Genomic DNA, 24,839 nt, shown 5'->3' on the forward strand with positions numbered 1-24,839 from the left:
ACTAACTTTTTAAATAACTAATCAATAGTGGATCAAGCACGCTGCTCTTGACTTGTGTTTAGCTCCAACCTTTACCTAAAATTTTTTAAATTAAAAAAAAAACTCAATCGTACAATGTCATAAATCTCTTTAATTAATTAAGTTGACATTTCATAATACGCAAATGTTATTCTTTTAAGATAAACGAGTATACATACTTTATATATTGATGAACAACGACCATGTGCTTGCTAATTAATAGCCCAAGTTTGAATTCTTAATTATGCCAGATTAACTAGTTTATTCAGTTTTTCTATATTTTACATAGAATTGGACTAAGTCAAAATTAATATTGTGTGTGTGTGTGTGTGTCATTACGGATTTGACTTTTTATGAATGAAGAGAAAATGGAATGATGATTATCAAGCAAGAATTGCTACAGCTGGCTTGAGGGTTGAAATAAAATTTCAATGCTATTACGATTTACGGATTAATTAATTAATTTTAACAAATAACGGTCATATAGTCAATAGAATGCAAGTGTTTTTTTTTATCAAAATCAAAACTTAGTTATAAAAATAGAATATTGAAGATGTGATTAAAGAGATTCCGAGTTCCAATTAGAAAAAAAAAATATAAGAATCCATCTCCAATGTAACGCAATGAATAACGCCAAAGTGGAGGTGCTTAATTATTCACAATCTTCCCCTTTTTTATTTTTTAATAAAAAGTAAGGAGTACAGCTTGATATTTTTTTGTTGAAAAAAACCTCGACTTAGATATATTTAATACATATAAGATTTTTTTTTGTTTTGGTTAGAGATCGTTTTTAATTTTAACTCAAGCAAAATTAATTTATTTTGTAATGACCACTTAACAAATAACTCCTTGAATTTTTTGGGGAAAAAAATATTAAAAGTACAGACAAAGCCAACTGGCAGATTGTGTACCAAAAAAAAAAAGCCAACTGGTGGTTGTTGACAGCCAGATGATTATAAAAAAGATTGTTGAGTAATATTATTATTCTACTACAAAGTAAACCTTCTCTCTTCTAACAATATATATAATAAAATATATTTTATCGAAAGAACATATAATAAAATATAAAATATGTGATACTTTAATATAAAATTTTATTGATAATTTCTTGCTTGTTTCCTTTAGTTAGACTGGAGGATATTACATTTGATTAAATGACCAATATATCAATATAAAATTTCAAAAGTACAAGGAACATTGCTGTGCACATGCCATAAACAGTACAACTTATTATTTTTGAGACACTACAAGGAAAATCCAACATATTCTACTAAGACAAGCGTGCATGATAAATTCTTACAGAGTTTAAGAGTATTTAGAAACTAGGGTCTAAAACAAACTCAGTCTTTACTCACATATATTCTTCTTGCAGAGTTTCACATTAATTTCATTCTTCTTGTGTATGAGGTAAACTACTACCTAGCCAAGGGAGAGAATTCTGCACTTGTCATATTCAGGGAAACTAATTCAACTGAATCTCCTGTACTAGCATCATTGTGCTTGGTTCTAGCTCCTTCTGTTGCCAAACACTCCTTTAGCTCATTCACTAACTCATTCATGGTTGGCCTGTTGTTAGGGCTTCTAGACACACAAGTCATGGCCATTTCCACAGCTCTCCAAGCAGAGTTACTATCAAACTCCCCTCTTAACCTTGAGTCAACAATAGCCTTTATGTCCCCTTTAGCAACCATGGAGCTAACCCATTGACTTATGTGAGTTCTCTCATGGTTTCCAGATATTACTGGTAGACCTGTGACTATCTCAAAAAGAACTACTCCAAAACTATAAACATCACTTTTCTCTGTCAATCTGTTTGTTATATAGTACCTAGTAGATAAAGAAGACAAAATAACTAAGATTGTGTTAGTTTTCACATCGGAAGCTCTCAAAATAACTACGAATAACATTTTTTAACAAAAGCAGAAGCGGCTAAGAAAGATAATGATTGATTGATTGATTAAAAGGACTCACTCAGGGTCTAGATAACCAGGAGTACCAGCAACAACGGTTGACACATGAGTTCCACCATCAGTTGGGATAATTTTAGATAGACCAAAGTCCGCTATTTTTGCTCTGGAGTTTTCATTCAGCAAGATGTTTGACGATTTTACATCTCGATGAATTATAGGTGGCTTACATCCATTATGCAAATACTCCAATCCTAAACCAAAGTTGATGTCAAATAACATTGAAGTGGAAAGATTTAAACAGTGAAAAGTGAAGACACAAGGAGCTTGGTTCATTTTCTGACCTAATGCTGCATCCAGTGCCATACAGAGTCTGTCTCGCCAAGTCAGGAACCTTGATTTGTTGTCTTTTCCTGCAGAATCAAACTCTGTAACTTTCTATACTTGCTGTTATTATTATTATCTTTTTTTGGCCCCATTTCTAGACCATTATTAGTTAATTGAAAATTGATTGGCACCAACAAACCTGAAAGGTACTCTTGTAGGTTACCATTAGCCATGTACTCATATATGAGCCCCTTATTGGTTTCTTCGTTGCAATACCCAACAAGGGAAGTCAGATTTCTGTGATGAACTCTCATTAAAAGTTTAACCTGAAAATCAATATCATACTTATGCTTAACCATAATAGATACTTATTAATTCAAAACTCGTGATTTTAGTACACTATTAATTTTTACCTCTGCTTGGAATTGCTGATAACCTTGAACTGAAGATAGAGAGAGCATTTTAACTGCAACAGGAGTTTCAGCAATGTGGCCCAAATAAACTGTTCCAAACCCACCTTTTCCGAGAATTGTGCTGAAGTTGTTGGTCATTTTGAGGACATCATGGTATGAATATTGTCTATTTGTGACTTGCAGAGTGGTATCATTTTGTTCTTCAACTTTTTCAACTTGCTGTGAGGTCTCAATTGGACTTGTTCCTAATTTGAGATCATGAAAAAGGTTTTGGTTGATTCTTTCACAATATCAACCAAAATTTTGTGCTTGTGCGTGTGAATGATAAAGAGCAGGCTCACCTCTTGGCTTTCTCCTTTTAAGGGTAAAAAATATAGTTGCTGTGACTACCACAAGGAGCAGAACTCCAGCAACTGATACAACTACGGGAATAATAATATTGTTCTTTTTCTTCTTGTCGCATGGAGGAGATTCACATAGATGTGGATTTTCTCCAACACTAGCATATGGAAAGACACATAAGTTATTATGTTCATTGGTCAATAAATCTTGCAAGTACTCTATAGGTCTATCTGGGTATAGAGGTTAAGAAATATGAATATTTATATGTCGTGTGTCCTAAATTCATGTAACAATAACTTTTAGGATATTAGGATTTTTACAAGAGCCATACCTTAGTGACAGGGAACCCTTGTTTGATTTTTCAACCAGATCAGTGGGAACCGTGCCTGTGAAGTTGTTGTTCTGAATGTTTCTGCAAAATTAATCCAGCTATAATATCCTTCTTTGAACCTATGGGATCTGAGTATTGTTCATTCAATTACAAATAACTTACAAGATCTTCAAGTTTTGTAGCCGAGACAGAAAATCTGGAACTGGTCCACTTAAGCTATTATTTGATAAATCCCTGAAAAAAGAAATTTTCTCCCACTTGGAATGAGTTTGCCTTATTGACAACCTAAGGAAATCAGTGAAAACATTCTAAATTAGGCCACAGTGAAAAATACTCACAACTTCTCCAACATGGTGAGATTTGAGATGGAAGGATCTATCTGTCCTGTCAACCCACTTGAAGATAAATTCCTGCTTTGCTTTTCCAATATTATTAGAAGTTCTGATTCAAGTTTAATTAAGTAATAACATTAATTTAGGGAAAACAAGCTTACAGGGCTGTAATTCTTGGGGAATTCTGGCCATTATAAGTACAATTTAGACCTTCCCAAATGTAGGCCACAGGGCTACATGGATCTCCTTGCCAATTTCTTGTCAGCCCATAAGAAGACTTGATTGTTGTAATTGCATCAACTATTTCTCAAAAAAGCAAGTTAGTCCAAATCATCTATCTTCTTGACCAGATTCTTTGGAAAATTAAAGAATTCCTAGGTAAAATTCAGTCTATAAAATGAAATCAGTCTAACTCGACCACAGAGAAACAGATAATATATATCTCTGGCATGTCTATTCTTGGTTCTACCAAAGATTTCTTTCAAAAGATTATAGTTGCGGATCATACCATCTTCTTGTTCTGTTTCTGATTGCAAAAATTCTTTCACTGTATAAATTTCAATGGCGTTGAGAATGGGAGGGAGGGTTGAATGCTTAGTCTTCTTAAGCAAAAACTGATTTTTTTCTCCGCTGGTAGCATACTTGCTGAACATAGTGGTTGTGGCTTGGTACTGAGGCACAAGATCAGCATAGAAGAGATCGCCATTGAGGGTAATGGTGAATGATCTTGTCTGATTCTTTTCCAAGACTTGAAGCTCTGCAAAATGCATGTAAACATAGAATTGGTCTGTTGCATTTTTGGGCTCCCACCACACTAACATTGGAGCGCTTTCATTTACCGGTGTGGCTGCATTACTCATAACAATGGCTGGTGGATTGTAATGATTTTGAACCAAGGAATCTGCGGAAATTGGAGCACTTATTTGCGTCCAGTCCGGGTTGTAGACATTATATGACCAGAGGCGATCATAAATATCATAACTATATCTGTGTCAAAGTCAATCTCTTATCAGATTTGCAGAATTCTTTTTGATGTAAAGATGTGGTGAAGGATGTCACGTTTTATCTTTCCTTTATGTTGTGGAAAAATAATTGATTTAGAGCCTATTTGGTCTGGTTATGGAAGAAAAATAATTGCTCAGTTTTACTTAAAGGAGTAACCTTTACCTCTTCTATGTGGAAAACTAATTAGACTAAATAGCATGCTCAATAAAAACCAAATCTTAATACAACTTTACAAGCTCTTTTTAAAGTAAATTAAAGAAAGGATTTACCCGTATGTTCTTTTGCTGGTTGAGCCTAAATCCAACCTCAAGTAAAGTGACAAGGATCCAGACTGAGTAACATAAGTATCGTTCATCAAATTCCTTAATTCTATAGCAGAGATAAATGGGGTTCCAGAGCCCGTGTCAACCAGACAGATTTGTGTGTAATCGAGTGATGGAACATGTATGATCTCAGGGCTTAGTAACAGAGATGCATTGGTTATTTCCACTGTTTCCCACAAGTTAGGCCCAAGATGAAGATCAAAACTTGGTAATTCATTTTGGCCATCATAATTCCCGTACAGAAAATTAGCCCTGATCAGATATTTAGAGCCACTTGTGATGTTTATTCTGTAGCAGTTTCTTGTTCCTTGAGGAAAGCTTCTCAGGTTCCAAAGTTGCTGTTGATACATACTTTGGAGCTCACTGGTTATGGAGTTACTCACACCAGAATTTATGAACTTCTCATCTGATATGTAATTTATGCCTGTTGTCTTCTCTATATAGGTGGATTTTGCAGGTATCCCACAATCTATGCTTATGAATCCTGAAACATAGTGGCAAAGGTTAATTCTTGTTAAATAGTAATGCAATGAATTTTATGTCTTTTTGGTGGCAAATTACCTGACTGATCCTGAGATTGAGCCAGAACTGCAAAAAGCAGACAACCTACGAGAGAAGAGAAGAAACACTTTGACATTTTCATTACTCTCTGCTAAGGGAGACAAGAACGTGAATGACATGTTTGGTACTTATACAAAAAATGCGCTGTACACTTGTGACGCAGTCAATGTCACCCTGTTGGCATTGGGTTTATTCTAAAGGAAAATTGTAATTGGTTCATTTTAAGGATAATTTAGGACAAACTGATAAATATGAGAAATAGGTCTTATATTTAGAACTAAAATTAACTCAATAATTAAGTCTTATATTAAGAACAGGAGGAGTATATCTTTTTTATCAATGCAGAGTTACATACACCTCAAAAACTGAGTTATGTTTCAATACATAATATGACAGTTGCACAACGGGAATTTCAATAGAAGTTTGTTGTGTGAAAGAATTGTATTCCTCCGTGGATTCTTTCCCAAAATACAAAGAGGTCGTATGCCAAATTGATTTCATTATTACATTGTAGCCTCATAAATTGCGTAGTTTGCTGAAGGGATGGATTATGAACATCCTCATTTCCTTGTTCCTCTGTTTGCAGCTCCTATATCATGTACTTTAAGAATTTGCTCAACCATATTTTTCATCTTATTTCACCTTTTTCATCAAGAGTACTTTCAAATTGAGATTCTGAAAGTTTCCTGCCATAGATTTGTTTTGCACTTTTTTTTTTTTTTTGGGTTATTGTCTGATTTTGACTACATAAATTTCTGGATGATTTATTGGAGAGTCCCATGATGTGTTTGGCCATGATCTTGCCGCTTAATTAAGGTGCTAGGGTAAGAACAATCAATTATCTGATAAACTTCTGACTTTAATTTCCTGAGACATTTATTCATCATAAAATAAGAATCTTATATTTAGATCTCTCTCTCTCTCTCTCTCTCTCTCTCATGGAAAAGTCAACCCATGAGATTCTTGCAAAAGAGACGAACTTCATTAGGTAGACGTGCTGATCAATGTTGTGACTTGAGATGATGTACTGACCAAGGGCCCTATAAGATTCATTGCTCAAAAGTCAAAACTTGAATTGGAAGCAGCTGAATCTGCAATTTTTTTCATTTCAAGATGCAGATACTAATGACTTAAGGTTACAAAAGGTAACGAACATGCAATTGAACTCCCACTTAAAAAGGAAAGCTTTCCAACCATTTGGTTATAAAGACTTTTAACAATCTGCAAATTAATTTTTACCAACAAAGCAGTTTTCGTATGCTTGATATTGAATTTTTTTTCCTTATACTCCTCATGTCCTTAATCTAAATCTAATTTGAGAGTTAATGTTGATCCTATATATACTGCTTCTTATCCTTAATATAAAAGCTATTTTGGTATTCAATTTGATGCTAAATACAAGATCCCAATCCACGTTGTCTCTCATATTTATCTTTTTTCTTTAAAGTAATCCTTATAGTAGTTATACATGTTAAAAGTTTCGTAATTCTAGCTAGTATACTTGATTGATAAGGATATTTTATAAAAGATAATATTTATTTATTACAAACAATCAACTTACCTAACTTATTTAATCTTCTCAAATTAGTTAGTCAACTCTTATATTAAGCATAGGAGACAGTAGGATATTACAAATAGAATATCGATCGTCCTCTCTGTCTAGTTGTCCCTTGTTCGAGTGGCCTAGACATACATAGCCTTTCAATCCCCCCCCCCAAAAAAAAAACAGTTTAAAGAATTCACACGTCCTATATATACAATTCTTTTAACCAATTTTAAACAATTAAGAAAATGAATTAAATTAGTTATGATTCTTTTAGAAAAGCTAGTCAAATAACTCATTTAAAAATTATACTATTTCCAAGTGATCTTCAATGTTCAATAATTGAAGGTTTGCAATCAGAATTAATGATTTGATCTGACAAGGTCCTTAATAAAACTAATTTGAAGGCCAACTAGCGGAGTCGTCTTGCAAAGTTAGGTCCTATAAAAGAATCAGAAGATGAAGAAGAATATTCAAGTTGATGATGAGGAATTTGAACAAGAAGGTCGTCTCAAGATGAGTATTAGTGAGGGGAGGGGGGAAAAAAGAAAATTCATCGCTCTAAAGTCTAAATTTAATTTAATTTTTATAATAAAGTATAATTAAATTTGTTCTAACCTTTTTATTATTAATAATAATTTCTTTGAAATAATTTTTTTAGTAATCATTATGAGCAATTACTAAATTAATGATCTAGTTAATGATAATTTTAAATAATAACAAAGAAATGAAAAAAGTCACATTATGTTCCCTCGTTCAGATGAATATTTCCAAGGGCCGTTGGAAGAGAACATTGATTGAATTTTTGTTTTTTTCTTGCCATCAAAAAATTGATTGAATTTGATGACTCTATAAATTTAATGATATGGTTCACCTAAAATTTCGTAAAATTAAAATTAAAATTGAATTGAAATGGATTATATATATAAATTAAAGTATATATTTGATCTTTTAATTTAACTTTATACAATATTTTCATTTGATCTTTTAACTTTCAAAAGTATATTTTTGATCATTTAACTTTAAAACCATTAGGTTTAAATGATTTTTTTTATAACTATCACCGTTGTTTTGAGAATTAAACTTTACGTTAATATTTAAAAATATTTTATCAACATATACAATTTCAATGCCATCTTTTTTATTAATAATTTTAGGATTAAAAAACTAAAAATATAATATTTAAAGTTAAGGGATTAAATTAAAATTTTGTATAAAATTAAAAGATCAAATATGTACTTTAATCTATATATATATAGTTTCGTCCATACACATATTATATATTAAGAGTTAGTGCAATTAGTTTTGGTCATAAATATAAAACATTAATATATTTTATCTTTTAAATTCATCACTATGTTTCAAATTAACTTATCTAACTTATAAACTAATATTACATTGAAATATTTTAGGAAGATAATAATATCATATTTATTAATTTTTTTAAATTAGTTAAATAGCTCTCACAAATAAGAGGAATATATGCATACACACATTTATATTAATTATATTTCAGGCAAAAAAAAATAACTATAAATGTTATTGTAATTGACCTCCATGACTTGAGACATTTTACATGCCTTTCCGGCGTTAGAGCATGCTTAGTTTCAGGGCAGATGACTTTCCTGCGGTCTGCGGAGGGTGGAAAATACATTTTCAGATTCAGCCGAACAGATCGATCAACGGACAAGAAGCCCTTTCCCTTTCCGCGGGCTAAGTTTCCTTAAGCCGAACAGCAGCTTATAGCAAGGATATAAGTTTTCTTAGTTAATTACGCTGGCGCTATTTTATACTCAATAATAAAATGGCATACGTCACAATATGCAGCAATATGTCTAATAAATTCAAGGTTAATGTCACATTTAATATTTAAAATTTGACTTCATTTTGATTTGGTTCTTAAAATTTGAAACAGTAGTTTTGCTTCTTTTTTTTTTTACCAGAGTAGTTTTTCTCTATTTCAAAAACTCTGTTTCAAGGACTAAAAATTTATTACTCTATTTACAAAACAATTAGTTTAATTTTCAAAGTAGTTAGTGTAATGTAAATCTAGCATCCCCTGATAGGAAAATCATATAATAAATTTAAGTATCAGTTTTGTGTATATTTGACTATATCCGCTATATCTATTATTTCATTAGTTCTTAATGTAAGATCTATTTAATTAATTTGATTAGATTAAGAAAATTAATTTAATTAGTTAATTATAAAAAATATGACATTTTTTCTTGAAACACCATATTTATCTTCTTTAATATCCTCCTTTTCTCTCTTATTTGATTATGGTTGATGGAGTATAATAGGGATAATTTAGAAAAAATTGATAAGTATGAGAAATATATCTTACATTTAGGATCAAGATTAACTCAATAATTAAGTTCTATATTAAGATCTAGAGGAGTATATTGTAGAAGCTCTCCTTTAACATGTAGTATTCAATGGGGAAAAAAACATGTACTATTTCATAAGTCATAAAAATGAGAGTTATTTAGCTGAGTCAATTAACATAAGGACCCCTCCTAGTTCTCATAATTAAGGGAATATTCAGTTGTGGTCCGGTTTGCAAACTGAGAAATATAGCAGTTAATTAGGGTTGGGCCACTTAAGCTCTTTTAATTTTAAATGGGTGGTTGATATATTATAAGGATTATCAAAATAGGAGAATGATGAAATGATTTCATGATGTGAGGTCTTTAGGAACTTCTTTCATAAATTTGAAAAAAAAAAAATTTAACATGACCTTAATACCCTAATGCTCTTTACGGCCAGTGACCAAAGCTCTGGCACTCGCAACCAAAGAATTATTAGTAAGGTTTTGGATTTAAGTATCAGTATAGTGAGTGGACGAGATTTAATTTTTCAAAATAATTTATAAAATACAAATTAAATATGTAAGAAAAATTTTATTTTGACTTTTCAATCAAAAAATATTTTTACTAAAATATTGATATTTTAATATACATACGTGAACTGTCATCAATTTATCCGTAAAGCTATATTCATGATTTACAAGTAAAGCTTATCAGCTTGCTTTAATATTTGCTAGTTATAAGTGAAACTTCATCCCGTTTTAAAGGTAAAGGTGAGCTCTTACAACTAAAATTTTCATATTTTTGTTAACCACTTAAATTTACAAGCCAACCTAGTAGAATATTAAATTACAGGATAATATCTATACAAGTCAACCTATTTTTTGTCGTTATTAACTAGTACTGTAGTAAATTTTAATTTGAAATGTGGCTTGTAAATTTTAGAGAAAGACTTGTAAATCCAAGAAATTGGCTTGTAATTTAATATTTTCAACATGTGGACCTATAAATTAAAAATGTTGACTCGTAAACCTCACGGGTTTACTTGTAAACCTGAAAGGTTACCTTGTAAATCATGAAATTTTTCTTGTAAATAATATAATGAGGATTTCTCTTATAAATGGATGATTTTTTTCATATACTATAAGGAAAAGCATAACTTCGGTTAAAGAGCAAAGACTACAACATAGAAACTCTAAACACAGCATAAATGGATGATTTTAATGACTCCCCAACAAAAGCTACTACTTTCAATTCTAAATATAAGATTTAATTTGTATATTTAGGGCTAGGGTGGTATAATATAAGCATACATAGTAAATTAACATAACTATGGCTACTTTTGACAAGCTTGATTTGTCCTTCCTCACATATGTCTTTCTTGCAGAGTTTCACAGTAACTTCATTATTTTTGTATGAGGCAAGCTCCTACCGACCTGAGAGAGAGAATTCTGTAGAACTCATCATATTCATGGACACTAATTCAGCTGGCTCTCTTGCATTAGCACCATTACGTTGGATTCTGGCTAATTCTGTTGCCAAACACCCTTTTAGCTCTTTCACTACCCCACTCATGGTTGGCCTGTTGTTTGGGTTTGGAGATACACAAGTCATTGCAATTTCCACAGCTCTCCAAGCAGAGTTGCTATCAAATTCTCCACTTAACCTTGAGTCAACAATGGCATTTATATCCCCTTTAGCAACCATGGAGCTAACCCAATCACTTATGTGAGTTTTCTCATGGTTTCTTGATATGGTTGGTAGACTTGTGATTATCTCGAAAAGAACTACTCCAAAGCTATGAACATCACTTTTGTCTATCAATTTGTTCGTTATAAAGTACCTATGAGACAAAGAACAATAAATAACTTACAACATGTTTGTTTTTATGTTGGAAACCGCCAAAACCAATGCATTTTCATCGTTTCCAATGTGAAACAAAAATGGACTCAGGATAACTCATTCTCATCATCATTTATCTTTTTATAACCCAAGAACAAAAAAGATTAAGCAAAATAATTATTGGAAGGACTTACTCGGGGTCTAGATAACCAGGAGTACCCGCAACAACAGTTGACACATGAGTTCCATCATCAGTTGGGATGATTTTAGATAGACCAAAGTCGGCTATTTTTGCTTTGAATTTTTCATTCAGCAAGATGTTTGAAGATTTTACGTCTCTGTGGATTATAGGTGGCTTACATCCATAATGCAGATACTCCAACCCTAGGCAAAAATTTATAGCAAATTAACATTGAATTAGAAAGATTTGAGCTGTGAAGTTTGAAGACACAAGTAACTTGGTTGATGTTCTAACCTAGTGCTGCATCTAGTGCTATATAAAGTCTGTCTTCCCAAGTCGAGAACTTTGAATCGTTTCTTCTTCCTGACAGAATCAAACTTCTTCACTTTCTATACTTACTGTTTTCCATTTCTGGACCATTAGTCATTTGAAAAAGAATTTGCTCTAACAAACCTGAAAGGTACTCTTGTAAGTTACCATTAGCCATGTACTCATATATGAGCCCCTTACTAGTTTCCTCATTGCAATACCCAATAAGGGAAGTCAGATTTCTGTGATGAACTCTCAATAAGAGTTTAACCTGAAAAGCAATTTCATATCCATGCTTAACATAACGGCAAACTTCTAGATTGAAAACTCGTGTGATCTGGGTCCATCGTTCATTTTTACCTCGGCTTGGAATTGTTGATAACCTTGTACCGATGACGAGGAGAGCATTTTAACTGCCACTGGAGTTTCATCAATGTAACCCAAATAAACTGTTCCAAACCCACCTTTTCCAAGAACCGTGCTAAAGTTATTGCTCATTTTGAGGACATCAGAATATGAATATTGCCTATTGATGATTTGCAGAGGTGTGTCCTTTTGTTCATCAACTTTGTCAACTCGCTCTGAGGTCTCAAGTGCGCCTATTTCTAATTTTAGATCATAAAAAAGCCTTTTGTTGGTTCTTCCAACTGGTCAACCAAAACTGTGTCTGCGTGTGTGTATGAATGATGTGTGTGTGTGTGTGTATACATATAGCAGCCTCACCTCTAGGTTTTCTCCTTTTAAGAATAACAAATGTGATCGTCACAGCTATCAGAAGGATCAGAACCCCAGCACCTGATGCCACTATGGGAATGGTAACATTGTTCTCTTTTTTGTTGCACGAAGGAGATTCACATAGATTTGGATTTTGTCCAACACTAACATGGAGAGTCAGAGAAGTAATTATGTTCATTTGTCGTTAATTCTTTCAAGTACGCTATAGCTCTATGTTAGACATCAACAAATGTCTTGGGCATTGAGCACCCTGTGTTCAATATGAATTCGTGTGTTATGTGTTCTAATTAAATTCATGTAAGAACGAATAATATATTGGACATTAGGATTTCAATATATAAGAGCCATACCTTAGCAACAGCGTACCTTCCTTTGATTTTTCAAGCAGATCAGAGGGAACTGTACCTGTGAAATTGTTGCTCTTCAAGTTTCTGCAAAAGCAATCCAGCTACAACATCCTTTTCCATTTTCAAAGGTATGATTAAGATCTATTTGTTGTTCATTTAATTAACGAAAAATCTTACAAGCTCTTTAGGTTCTGCAGTTGAGACAGAAAATTAGGCACTACTCCACTTAAGCTATTGTTTGATAAATCCCTGAAACAAGAAATTTTCTACCTTTAATGATCAAGATTATATATCTTACAAAATACCTTCAAGAAATCAATGACAACATTTTAAAAGAAGCTAAGGGTCATTGGATGTTCTGAGCATAAGTTCAAAAAAGAGAGCCCATCTCAAAAGACTTGTCTGTTCCCCTTAAACTTATAAACTATACTTCACTTGTGAGGATTCCCGATATAAGACTCATAACATTAGTCCAAGTCAGAGTAAAAGGTACTCACAACTTCTCCAACATGGTGAGATTTGCGATGGAAGGATCTATCTGTCCTGTCAATCCACTTGAAGACAAATTCCTAATTTGCATTTCCAATATTATTAGAACTTCTTATTCAAGTTTCATACAGTAATAACATAAATTTTCAAAACAAGCTTACAGTGCTGTGATTCTAGAGGAATTCTGGCGATTAGAAGTACAATTTAGACCTTCCCATATATAGGCCACTGGACTACATGGATCTCCTTGCCAGTTTCTTGTCACCCCATAAGAAGACTTGATTGTTGCGATCGCATCAACTGTTTCTCAAAAATCCAAGTTAGTCTATACCATGTATATATCTTCTTGACCAGATTCTTTGAAAAACTAAATTTTTTTGGGTGAAATTCTGTCTATAAAATAAAAAGTAGTCTAACACAATCACGAAGAAACAGATAATATGCATATCCAACATGTCTATTCTTGATTCTATCAAATATTTCTTTCAAGAGTTTATATTTGCACAACATACCATCTCTTTGATCTGTTTCTGACTGGGAAAATTCTCTAACCCTATAAATTTCAATAGCGTTGAGAATGGGAGGGAGGTTTGAATTCTCAGTCTTCTGAAGCCAAATCTGAATTTTTTCTCCACTGATAGATTCGGGGTGTGTCATAGTGTTTGTGAGTCGGTAATTAGGTTCGACGATAAAATAGGGTTCGCCATTGATGGTAACAGTGATTGATCTTGTCTGATTCTTTTCTAATACTTGAAGCTCTGAAAAATGCATGTAAACAAAGAATTGGTCTGTTGCGTCTTCTGGCTCCCATTCTATTTTCATTGGAGCACTTCCATTTATTGGCGTGGCTGCATTTCTCATAACAATGGCTGGTGGTTTGAAAACATTTTGAGTTAAGGATTCTTCAGAAATTGAAGCATTTATTTGCGTCCAATCTTGGTGGTAGACATATAGCCAAATGCGATCATAAGCATCATATCTATACCTGTGTCAAAGTCATTCACTTATCGTCAGCCTTACAGATCAGTACTTAATATTTTCTATGTAAAATGTGTTTGGATGAAGCCAAACCGTAGTTTGGAAAAGTGATTCTGAAAAATAGATTTAAGGAGAATAGATTCCGTGAAGAATAGATTTTGTAAAATAGTGATTCTGAGAAGTGAGAGTGTTTAGATAGTTGTTATCAAAAGCACTTTTTATATATACAAATTATTAAAAAAAAGATATAAGTTAATATGAAAATTACAGAAAAATAGATTTTATGATATATTTTAATTTGAAGGAATAAAATTGTTAATAATATATTTTTTACCAACATAATTAATAATACATAAGATAATATAATTAATAAATAATTAATATGTATATATATTTATAAAATATAATATTAAATATGTTTATAAAAAATGTTTATTAAAAAAATAACAAGATACATATCTTATAAGTTCTCACACTCTTTCTTTTTTCTCCAAAAGCAAAAAATTTTTGCTTTTTCCAAAACCATAGTTTTAGAGCCAAAACCATGGTTTTGGTTTTTGAATGGGTGTTTGGGTGACTTAATCTCCAAACCATGGTTTGGGATGTCACCCAAACACACCTAAAGTAAAAGATCACAAGTTTAGTGTTGCTTGCCATGACGTTCAGGCCCTCAAAAGCTACATCAGAAACTGAAATAGCTTTTTGGAGCCCTGAACCAATAACTTTTTGGCTAAAAACCAAATTAAAGTCAAAATCAGTTTGTACTGAAGTTGTCTTTTGACTTGTCTTCATATTTAGAACTTCTGAAATTGATTTTTTGAAATATCTTTTAAATGAGTTTTAAACATAAACTCATTATACTAATTTTTACTCCAAATTCAGTTTCCAAAATATGGTTAGGATAGAAGTCACTTTTGCAAATGTTAAACCAAGCAAACCAAAGAGAAACCTTCTTCAATTCAATGTAAAAGCTGGTCAATTGATTTGGAGCCTATTTTTTGGTTATGAAAGAATATTAGTTGCTTATTTTTACTTAAAAGACTATCGTTTATGCGGAAAACTGATGTTAGAGATCAATTAAACCAGATTTTAACAGTATGACTCAATGAACTCTTTTGAAAGTTCAAAACACAACAGTGATACATATAAAGAAAGGATTTACCTGTATGTTTTGTTGCTGGTTGAGCCTAAATCTAACCTCAAATGAAGTGACAAGGATCCAAACTGAGTATTATAAACACCATTCACCATAACCAAGGCCCTTAATTCTATAGCAGAGATGAATGGCGTTCCAGAGCCCGTGTCAACCAGACAGATTTGAATGTAATCTTGTGATGCAACATGTATGATCTCAGGCAGTAACGGCACAGATGCATTGGTTATTTTTACTGTTTCCCAAAAGTTAGGCCCAAGATGAAGATCAAAAGTTGGCAACACATTCTGGCCATCATAATTTCCATACAGAAAAAAGGCCCTGATCAGATATTTAGAGCCACTTGTGATGCTTATTCTGTAACAGTTTCTTGTTCCCTGAGGAAAGCTCCTTAGGTTCCAAGCTTGCCGTTGAAGCCTACTTTGGAGCTCAGTGGTTATGGCGTTACTCACTCCAGATTCTATGAACTTCTCATCTGATATATAATATATGCCTGTTGTCTCCTCAAAGTAGGTGGACTTTGCAGGTGCCCCACAATCTATGCTTATGAATCCTGAAACATGGAGGCAAACGTTAATTGTCACTAAAATGGTTCAGGTATTAAAGTTTGAGTTTTTGGCGGCAAGTTACCTGATTGAGCCTGAGATTGAACCAGAACTGCAAAAACCAGCAGGAGGAAAGAGATGAAGCTCTTTGACAATCCCATCACTCTCTGCTTAGGAAGACAAGAACGTGAGCGACGTTGTTATTACTTATACAAGAAGTTCTGCCCCCTTGTGACGTGGTCAATGTCATCACCCTCGTGCCTTAAGGTTGATTTCTTTAAGTAAATCTTAAAATAAATTTGTCTATAAGAATAGGTATAGTCTGAATCACTCGCAGGAAGACAAACAAAATACTCCTCCGGTCCTAATTATAAGACCCAATTGACTTATTTGAGGAGATTAAGGAAGTAAGTTAAGTTGGTTATTTATAATAAATAAGTGTTGTCATTCCTAAAATATCCTTGCTAATTAAGTATATTGGCTAAAACTATCATTATTAGAAGGATTATCTTGGAAAAAAATGCATAAATATAAGAGATAAAATGGATTGGGGTCTTATAATTAAGACCAAATAAAAAGTCAAATGAGGTCTTATAATAAGGACCAGAGGAGTATTTATTATCCTCTCTATTAGGTGCTCTCCCTTATCTCTGAACGCCCTAGTCATAGCCTTTTGCTCCAAGCAAAAAGGCATTGTGGATGCATCAAGTAAGTGTCTTTGATTAAATTAATACTACATCCAGTTTTTAATATAAGATCTCGTTTGACTTTTATTTTGGTACTAAATATAAGACCCCAATCTACTTTGTCTCTAATATTTATATATTTTTTTCTAAGATAGTCCTTCTAACGAGGATAGTTCTAGTCAATACACTTGATTAGTAACGATATTTTAGAAAAGACAACACATGTATTACAAATAACTAACTTAACTTCCTTCCTTAATCTCCTCAAATTAGTCAACTAACTTTTATAATTAGAATCGGAGGTAGTACTCTTTTACATTGTAAGTCTAAAAGCTAAATAACTAATTTGCGAATAATAAAAGATAATTATTTTTATTCATAAGTATTGAGAATACAACCTTCGATGATCCCTCAAAAGACTAGGAGCATCGTTTCTATAGAGATTCAGACTTGCAAGACGATAAACCAAATTATTACAAGCTAGTTCAAAAGCACACTTATATAACTCCAGGAGCACCTTGTCTTTACCTTCATCCTTTACAAATAGGCTCGGGCCTGGCGATAGGTTGGAGTAGACTTCGTCATAACCCACACAATGTGGAACCCTCTTACTATGTACAATTAGTAAGGATACTTTGATGAAAAATTATAAATTTAGAACATAAAGTGGATTATCTTATATTTAGAATTAAAGTAAATTTCTTGTCTAACTCCTATATTTATGATTGGAGGAGTAAAAGTAGTTACAAGACTATTTCTATTAATCCTATTTTATGATTCACTTCCCAACATATTTTTACATATTTTACCGGAATAAAAAAAGTCCTAAAACATAGGAAAAATTTTAAAAAATATCTCTAAAATTTCAAAATCCCAAATCAAAAATAACTACAAAAATGTATTGTCATTTGCTTTTTAAATATTTGTCAATTGTTATTGACATGTAGTGAACAAGATTGATTGAAAATTTTGAAATCCAAATTTATTTTTTGGGATTCTTCCTAAAACTTATTAACTTTGTCTAAAAATTTAACATATATATGTATATAAAAGTTTTAAACTTTATTCTTATTAAATATGCATTACTTATTACTCCTATTTCAATAAAATACACTAATATTTAATGGGATAAAAGAAAAAACTTATGATAAAAAATCAATTATGTGTCTTATAATCACGACCAACAAAAATTATTCTCTCTCATCTTATAAATAGAACTAAAAAGAGTATACCTTAAAAAAAATTACTATTGCAAAATTTATTAGCTAAAGGCATTTAAGAACTCAAGTCCATTAACAGGTGCAACTTTATTCCATCTGATGCAACTCCCCCCCCCCCCCAACTACGTGCAAAACAGAAGGATTGCACCTGCTCAAAATAAGTTGCATATGGGTTCTTAAACAAATTGGAAGTATTTTTGAACAATAAATTTTATAATGAGAATTTTTTTAGAGGTTTTTTTCTTATATTTTATTAAGCGGTTTAAGTTTAGCTTTTTCTTTTTTTAATTTGACCAACTCTTTAACGTTGTTTAGTTGATATGACAGTGATATTATTGAAGAAAATTAAGTTGAAGGCATTATCGTATGAACACTATATAATATATATATTAATTATTAAGAGAGGCATAAACAGCTTGTATGAACACTACACACACACACAGAGTACGTAATATAGCAATTCTTTAATCACTAAAACCATGCAATTTCAACAACTTCAGAGGAATTTGTCAAATGGTTCCAGAGAGAAAACATAGGATTGGTAGTGATAGGCGATAGCAATTTACGTACATTAAACTGACCTGAGATTAATAAAATGCATTAGTCAACTTGATTATCGTCGTTTAATTGAAAATTTGCAGCGACTTTGATTTTACTCTCTCCATTCTGCAACTAATTTTGTTTCAGATGTTTTATATTTGGAACCGTGCATATAATTCTAAACAAAATAATTAATGTGCATACGTGTAATGGTGGTTAAATTAATGAATTATTAATATAAAATTTGTTATAATTAATCCGCATGTATCTTTAGCTGAAAAAGTCCCTAATCTCATCAATCTAAAGTCATTGAAATTTTCTCTTTTATTATAACACTGTTATCCTCTCGTTTGAAACAATTCTATTCGACTTACTGTTAAAATCATTTAAAACTTGTTTTCATATGAAAAACAAAATTGACATTTGCATGCCTTCCCTGCTTCGCAAGTCATTGTAATATAAAATACTTTTCTTGTCCTTAATATAAGACCTATTTAACTAATTTTATGAGATTAAGAAAATTAGATAAGTTAGTTAATTATAAGAAATATGACATTTTTTTCTTCTAAAACACCATAATCATCTTCCTTAATATCATTCCTCCCTCTTTTACTTGATTATGTTTGAGAGAGTATCAATAGGGATAATTTAGAAAAAAAATAGATATATATAAGAAATATGTCTGATATTTAGGATCAAAATCAACTCAACAATTAGGTTCTATATTAAGGACCAAAAGAATATCAGTTACTCTTCCGGTCCTAAATATAAAACCCTTTTACACACTTCAAAAAAAAAGTCTTATATTTAGGACCAAAGGAGTAGTTCATTGTCCTCAAATAATAGATTTTTAATATATATAACTATTTTTCATAATAATTTGACCTCTTCGACCCTTGATGACTTGTGGTTGATTAACTCGTTTTACCTACTCAACGTTATTAATATTTTGTTATGTTCCAATGCTTACATATGTAAATAAAATTAAACTTGCTGTATCAAAAAACAAAAAAAGTTAATCTTTCATGCTCAACGAATATCTTTTCATTAATGTGGATATTTCAACATATATAAAAAATCATTATCAAACGCCACATTTTGATTATCAATTTCGTTAGTTCATCATATTTAAAAAGTATTTAAATTCCATTAATGGCTTGGATTCTTCCCTTTTCTAAATTATTTAACCAAAACACCAAAGTCATTGAACAAAACTAACTACAAGAATAGGTAAATGCATATCCTGTGAAATATCGTTTTATTAGTATCAAACCTTTATTCATCTAATGCCCTTTTTGGATTAATATTATCTACAGTTACAGTGATAGATAACACAAACGCGCATCATTTAGCTTTTTTGTTGCAACAACGTTAAATCACCAACGTAAATTATGTAGACAAGCATTGCATTCCCACATCCAAATAGTTTCAACATAATATATGAGGTAAATATATATACATTGCTTTTCATATTCATTATAATTTAAATTCCTGATTCTCCAGCACACAGATTGACATGGGAATTATAAACATTTAATGACAGAACCTATATATTCACTGAAGGAATATAATATGTGATTAGTTGGTTTCATCCAGAATTTTTCCTTACATATATATACATACACACACACATATATATACCCTATATGGAGATTCTCGCACAATAACTTCATACTTCTTTTATGAGGCAAGCTAGCTACTACCTGACCAAGGGAGAGGATTCTATTGTCATATTCAAGGACCCTAATTCATCTGAGTCTCCCATATCTGCACCACTACTGTGGTTGGTTCTGGCTACTTCTGTTGCCAAACACTCCTTTAGTTCATTAACTACCTCACTCATGGTTGGCCTGTTGTTGGGTTTTGGAGACACACAAGTCATTGCCATTTCCACAACTCTCCAAGCGGAGTTACTATCAAAGTCTCCACTTAGTCTTGAGTCAACAACGGCCTTTATATCTCCTTTAGCAACCATGGAGCTAACCCATTGACTTATGTGAGTTCTCTCATGGTTTCTAGATATGGCTGCCTGACTTGTGATTATCTCGAAAAGAACTACTCCAAAGCTATAAACATCACTTTTCTCTGTCAATCTGCTTGTTATATAGTACCTACAAGGCAAAGAACATATAACTTAGAGCGTGTTTGTTTTCACATTAAATGGACTGTGATTTTCAATATGAATCAAATACACGCTTAGATTAACTTATTCTCACTGCCATTTTTTCTCTTTCGTAACACAAGACAGAAAATATTAAGCAAAATGATTATTGGAAGGACTTACTCAGGATCTAAATAACCAGGAGTTCCTGCTACAACAGTTGATACATGAGTTCCATCATCAGTTAAGATGGTTTTAGATAGGCCAAAGTCAGCTATTTTTGCTTTGAATTTTTCATTCAGCAAGATGTTTGAAGATTTTACATCTCTATGGATTATAGGTGGCTTACATCCATTATGCAAATACTCCAACCCTGGGCCAAAATTTACAGCAAATGACATCGAATTAGAAGGATTTGAGGATTGAAAATTGAAGACGCAGATAACTTGGTTCAAGTTCTGACCTAGTGCCGCATCCAATGCTATACAAAGTCTGTCTTCCCAAGTCAAGAACTTTGAGTTGCTGCTTTTTCCTGCAAAATCAAGCTCCTTAACTTTCTATACTTATTGTTTTCCATTTCTAGACTATCAGCTATTTGGAAAAGGAATTGCACTAACAAACCTGAAAGGTAATCTTGTAAGTTACCATTAGCCATATACTCATATATGAGCCCTTTATGGGTTTTTTCATTGCAATACCCAACAAGGGAAGTAAGATTTCTGTGATGAACTCTCATTAAAAGTTTAACCTGTAAAGCAATTTCACATACATACTTAAACATAAAAACATATACTTTTCAATTAAAAAGTCATGTGATTTCGGTCCATTGTCATTTTTACCTCGGCTTGGAATTGTTGATAACCTTGAACGGATGATGAAGAGAGCATTTTAACTGCTACAGGAGTTTCCTCAACGTAACCCAAATAAACTGCTCCAAAGCCGCCTTTTCCGAGAATTATACCGAAGTTATTGGTTATTTTGTGGACATCAGAATATGAGTATTGTCTGCTTATGGCCTCCAGAGATGTGCCTTTTTGTTCTTCAACCTTTTCAACTTTCTGTGAGGTCTCAATTGGAGCTGTTCCTAATTTGAGATCATAAAAAAGCTTGTGGTTGGTGTTTCACATGATGAACCAAAATTGTGCTTGCGTATATGTGTGAATCATAAGCAGCAGCCTCACCTCTTTGTTGTCTTCTTTTAAGGGTAAAAAATATGATTGCCACAACTGCCAGAAGGATTAGAGCTCCAACAATTGATACTACTATGGGAATAGTAACATTGTTCTTTTCGTTGTTGTTGCACGAAGGAGATTCACATAGATATGGATTCTGTCCAACACTAATATATAGAGAGTCGCATAACTTATTATGATCATTTGTCAATAAATATTGCTAGTATCTATAGCTCTGTCTTAGACATCATAAATGCCCATGCAAAGAAAGAAGTTAATTTTCCTAGTATAGAGATTAAGAGATATAATAGAAACATTCATGTGCTATGTGTCCTAAATTCAATGTAAAACTGATTTTTTTGGACATTAGGATTTCAAATTGAGCCATACCTTAGCGACAGGGTACCTTTCTTTGATTTCTCAAGCAGATTAGAGGGAACTCTACCTGTCAAGTTGTTGTTCTCCAGGTTTCTGCAAAAGCAATATCCAGCTACAACATCCTTTGCCATTTTCAAAGCTATGAGATCTGACTGTTGTTCAATTAATTAGTAAACTACTTACAAGATCTTGAGGTTCTGTAGTTGAGCCAGAGAATTAGGCACTGCTCCATTTAAGCTGTTGTTTGATAAATCCCTGAAACAAGAAAGTTTCTTCCCTTCAGGATCAAGATTATACTACCTCCGGTCCTAATTATAAGAGCCAGTTGACTAATTTAAGGAGATTAAGGAAGTAAGTTGAGTTAGTTATTTGTCCTAAATAGGTATTATCTTTCCTAAAATATCCTTGTTAATCAAATGTATTAACTAGAACTCTTATTATTAGAAGGGTTACTTTGGAAAAAAATGTATAAATATGAGAGACAAAGTGGATTGGGGTCTTATATTCAAGACCAAAATAAAAGTCAAACAAGGTCTTATATTAAGAACCGGAGGTAGTATATCTTGTGGAACCTAGCTTTAAGAAATCAATAAAAACATCTTAAAAGAACGGTTGTTGGAAGGAAGGATGTGTGTTTCCCATCAATCCAGAATGAAAAGCACTCACAACTTCTCCAGCATGGTGAGCTTTGAGATGGAAGGATGTATGTTTCCTTTCAATCCACTTGAAGACAAATCCCTGATGTGCAGTTCCAATGTTATTAGTTCTCATTCAAGTTTTCATATGGTAATGACATTAATTTTGGGAAAACAAGCTTACAGGGCTGCGATTCTAGGAGAATTCTTGCCATTATAAGTACAATTTAGACCTTCCCAAACGTAGGCCTTAGGACTACATGGATCACCTTGCCAATTTCTTGCTACCCCATAAGAAGACTTGATTGTTGTGATTGCATCAACTATTTCTCAAAAATGCAAGTTAGTATGTACCATGTATATATATCTTCTTGACCAGATTCTTTAAGAAACTGAAGAATATTTAGGTGAAATTGAGTCTATAAAATAAAAAGTAGCCTAACTCAATCACACAGAAAAAGATAACATGCATCTGTAAAAGTTTATGTTTGCAGAACATACCATCTTCTTGCTCTGTTTCTGATTGCGAAAATTCTTTAAATGTATAAATTTCAAGAGCATTGAGGATAGGTGGAAGGGTTGAATTCTCGGTCTTCTGAAGCAAAATTTCAATTTTTTCTCCACTCGTGATGTTGAATACAGTGGATATGACTTGGTACGGAAGGACAACATTTGCAAGAAAATTACCATTGATGGTAATATTGAATGATCTTGTCTGATTCTTTTCTAAAACTTGAAGCTCTAAAAAATGCATGTATACATACGCTTGGTCTGTTGCGTCTTCTAGCTCCCAGTGTGCTTGCATTGGAGCACTTTCATTTTTCATTTACTGGTGTCGCAGCATTACTCATAACAATGGTTGGTGGATTGTAATAATTTTGAAATAAGGAATTTTCAGAAATTGAAGCATTAATTTGTGTCCAGTTTTGGTGATAGAAATATCCCCAGCCTCGATCATAAGCATCATAACTATACCTGTGTCAACGCCATTCTCTTATCAGCTTTACAGAATATTTTTGATGTAAAGATGAAGTAAAAGATCACAATGTTTACATAATAACATTTTCAAAAACCAAATCTTCAGAGTACAGCTGAACCAACTCTTTTAAAAGTAAAAATAAACAAAGAAAGGATTTACCTGTATGTTTTGTTGCTGGTTGAGCCTAAATCCAACCTCTGGGCAAGTGACAAGATTCCTGAGTGGATATCATAAATACTGCCCACCAAAGTCCTCAATTCTATAGCAGAGATAAATGGGGTTCCAGAGCCTGTGTCAACCAGACAGAGTTGAATGTAATCTAATGATGGAACATGTATGATCTCAGGGACTACTTCAGATGATGAATTGGTTATTTTCACTGTCTTCCACAAGTTAGGCCCAAGATGAAGATCAAAACTCGGTAAATCATTCCCGCCATCATAATTCCCGTACACAAAAGTAGCCCTGATCAGATATTTAGATCCACTTTTGATGTTTATTCTGTAACAGTTTCTTGGTCCTTGAGGAAAACTTCTCAGGTTCCAAACTTGCCGTTGATATGTACTTTGGATATCATTGGTTATCGATTTACTCACTCCAGAGTCTATGAACTCCTCATCTGATATGTAATGTATGCCTGTTGTCTTCTCAGTGTAGTTGGACTTGGCAGGTGCCCCACAGTCTATGCTTATGAATCCTGAAACGTAGAGGCAAAAGGTTAATTCTTATTAATTAGTATTGTGCATTTAAGTTTGAGTCTTTGCTGGCAAATTACCTGATTGATCCTGAGACTGAACCAGAACTACAAAAACCAGACAACCTACGAGAAAAGAGAAGCTCTTTGACATTCCCATCACTTTCTGAAGCTTCCCAGTTGCTTGGGAAGACAAGAACGTTAGCGACATTGTTATTAGTTGTTGTTACTTGTACAAGATAGAGTTCTGCACACTTGTGACGTGGCCATTGTCATCACTCAGGTGGCATTGGGTTTGCTTCTTTGAAAATTTCTTAAATGGATTTGTTTATAGAATAGGCAGACTTAATTAATCGCAGTTAAGTAGATTACACCACACACAGGCACACACACACATATATATATGCATATATAAAACATAAAATAAACTTTGTGACTAAATAA

At 32.7% G+C, this 24,839-nt stretch overlaps 3 protein-coding genes across 3 annotated transcripts; all 3 read right to left on the bottom strand.

Moving 5' to 3' along the window:
- Window positions 1-1,433: 1,433 nt before the first annotated feature.
- LOC114750519 (LRR receptor-like serine/threonine-protein kinase IOS1) lies at window positions 1,434-5,641 on the bottom strand. Its single transcript, XM_028939110.1, has 13 exons — window positions 5,560-5,641; window positions 4,945-5,482; window positions 4,179-4,651; window positions 3,832-3,970; window positions 3,677-3,748; window positions 3,501-3,572; window positions 3,339-3,419; window positions 3,007-3,164; window positions 2,666-2,910; window positions 2,452-2,578; window positions 2,270-2,338; window positions 1,990-2,179; window positions 1,434-1,845 (listed from the first exon to the last, which is right to left on the bottom strand). Exons 1-13 carry the CDS (start codon window positions 5,639-5,641, stop codon window positions 1,434-1,436), a joined length of 2,658 nt encoding a protein of 885 aa, XP_028794943.1.
- A 5,198-nt stretch (window positions 5,642-10,839) lies between these two features.
- LOC114750517 (LRR receptor-like serine/threonine-protein kinase IOS1) lies at window positions 10,840-16,151 on the bottom strand. Its single transcript, XM_028939108.1, has 13 exons — window positions 16,076-16,151; window positions 15,455-15,998; window positions 13,827-14,299; window positions 13,476-13,614; window positions 13,323-13,394; window positions 13,003-13,074; window positions 12,829-12,909; window positions 12,452-12,621; window positions 12,104-12,342; window positions 11,888-12,014; window positions 11,729-11,797; window positions 11,448-11,637; window positions 10,840-11,254 (listed from the first exon to the last, which is right to left on the bottom strand). The coding sequence occupies exons 1-13, from the start codon at window positions 16,149-16,151 to the stop codon at window positions 10,840-10,842; spliced, it is 2,667 nt and encodes an 888-aa protein (XP_028794941.1).
- A 3,984-nt stretch (window positions 16,152-20,135) lies between these two features.
- On the bottom strand, window positions 20,136-24,555 carry LOC114750518 (LRR receptor-like serine/threonine-protein kinase IOS1). The gene is given in 14 exon segments (XM_028939109.1): window positions 20,136-20,547; window positions 20,721-20,910; window positions 21,001-21,069; window positions 21,159-21,285; window positions 21,377-21,621; window positions 21,719-21,876; window positions 22,100-22,180; window positions 22,271-22,342; window positions 22,754-22,825; window positions 22,907-23,045; window positions 23,224-23,542; window positions 23,544-23,697; window positions 23,861-24,398; window positions 24,477-24,555. Coding segments are annotated over 14 exon segments (2,655 nt in total).
- Between the last annotated feature and the right edge of the window lie 284 nt (window positions 24,556-24,839).

Source organism: Neltuma alba, unplaced genomic scaffold (genome assembly GCF_004799145.2).
Source record: "Neltuma alba isolate B1F8T4 unplaced genomic scaffold, ASM479914v2 tig00006492_pilon, whole genome shotgun sequence".
In the NCBI taxonomy this organism is placed as follows: domain Eukaryota; kingdom Viridiplantae; phylum Streptophyta; class Magnoliopsida; order Fabales; family Fabaceae; genus Neltuma; species Neltuma alba.

Excerpts from the sequence above, each read along its gene's own strand:
- LOC114750519 (XM_028939110.1), bottom strand. The coding sequence starts at position 5,641 with ATGAAAATGTCAAAGTGTTTCTTCTCTTCTCTCGTAGGTTGTCTGCTT. Across the intron at positions 5,483-5,559 it reads TCAATCTCAGGATCAGTCAG|GATTCATAAGCATAGATTGT; the intron begins GTAATTTGCCAC and ends ACTATGTTTCAG. Across the intron at positions 3,971-4,178 it reads AGAAACAGAACAAGAAGATG|TTGATGCAATTACAACAATC; the intron begins GTATGATCCGCA and ends TTTGAGAAATAG.
- LOC114750517 (XM_028939108.1), bottom strand. The coding sequence starts at position 16,151 with ATGGGATTGTCAAAGAGCTTCATCTCTTTCCTCCTGCTGGTTTTTGCA. Across the intron at positions 13,075-13,322 it reads CTCACCATGTTGGAGAAGTT|GGATTTATCAAACAATAGCT; the intron begins GTGAGTACCTTT and ends TTCTTGTTTCAG. Across the intron at positions 12,622-12,828 it reads GAAGGTACGCTGTTGCTAAG|TGTTGGACAAAATCCAAATC; the intron begins GTATGGCTCTTA and ends TCTCCATGTTAG.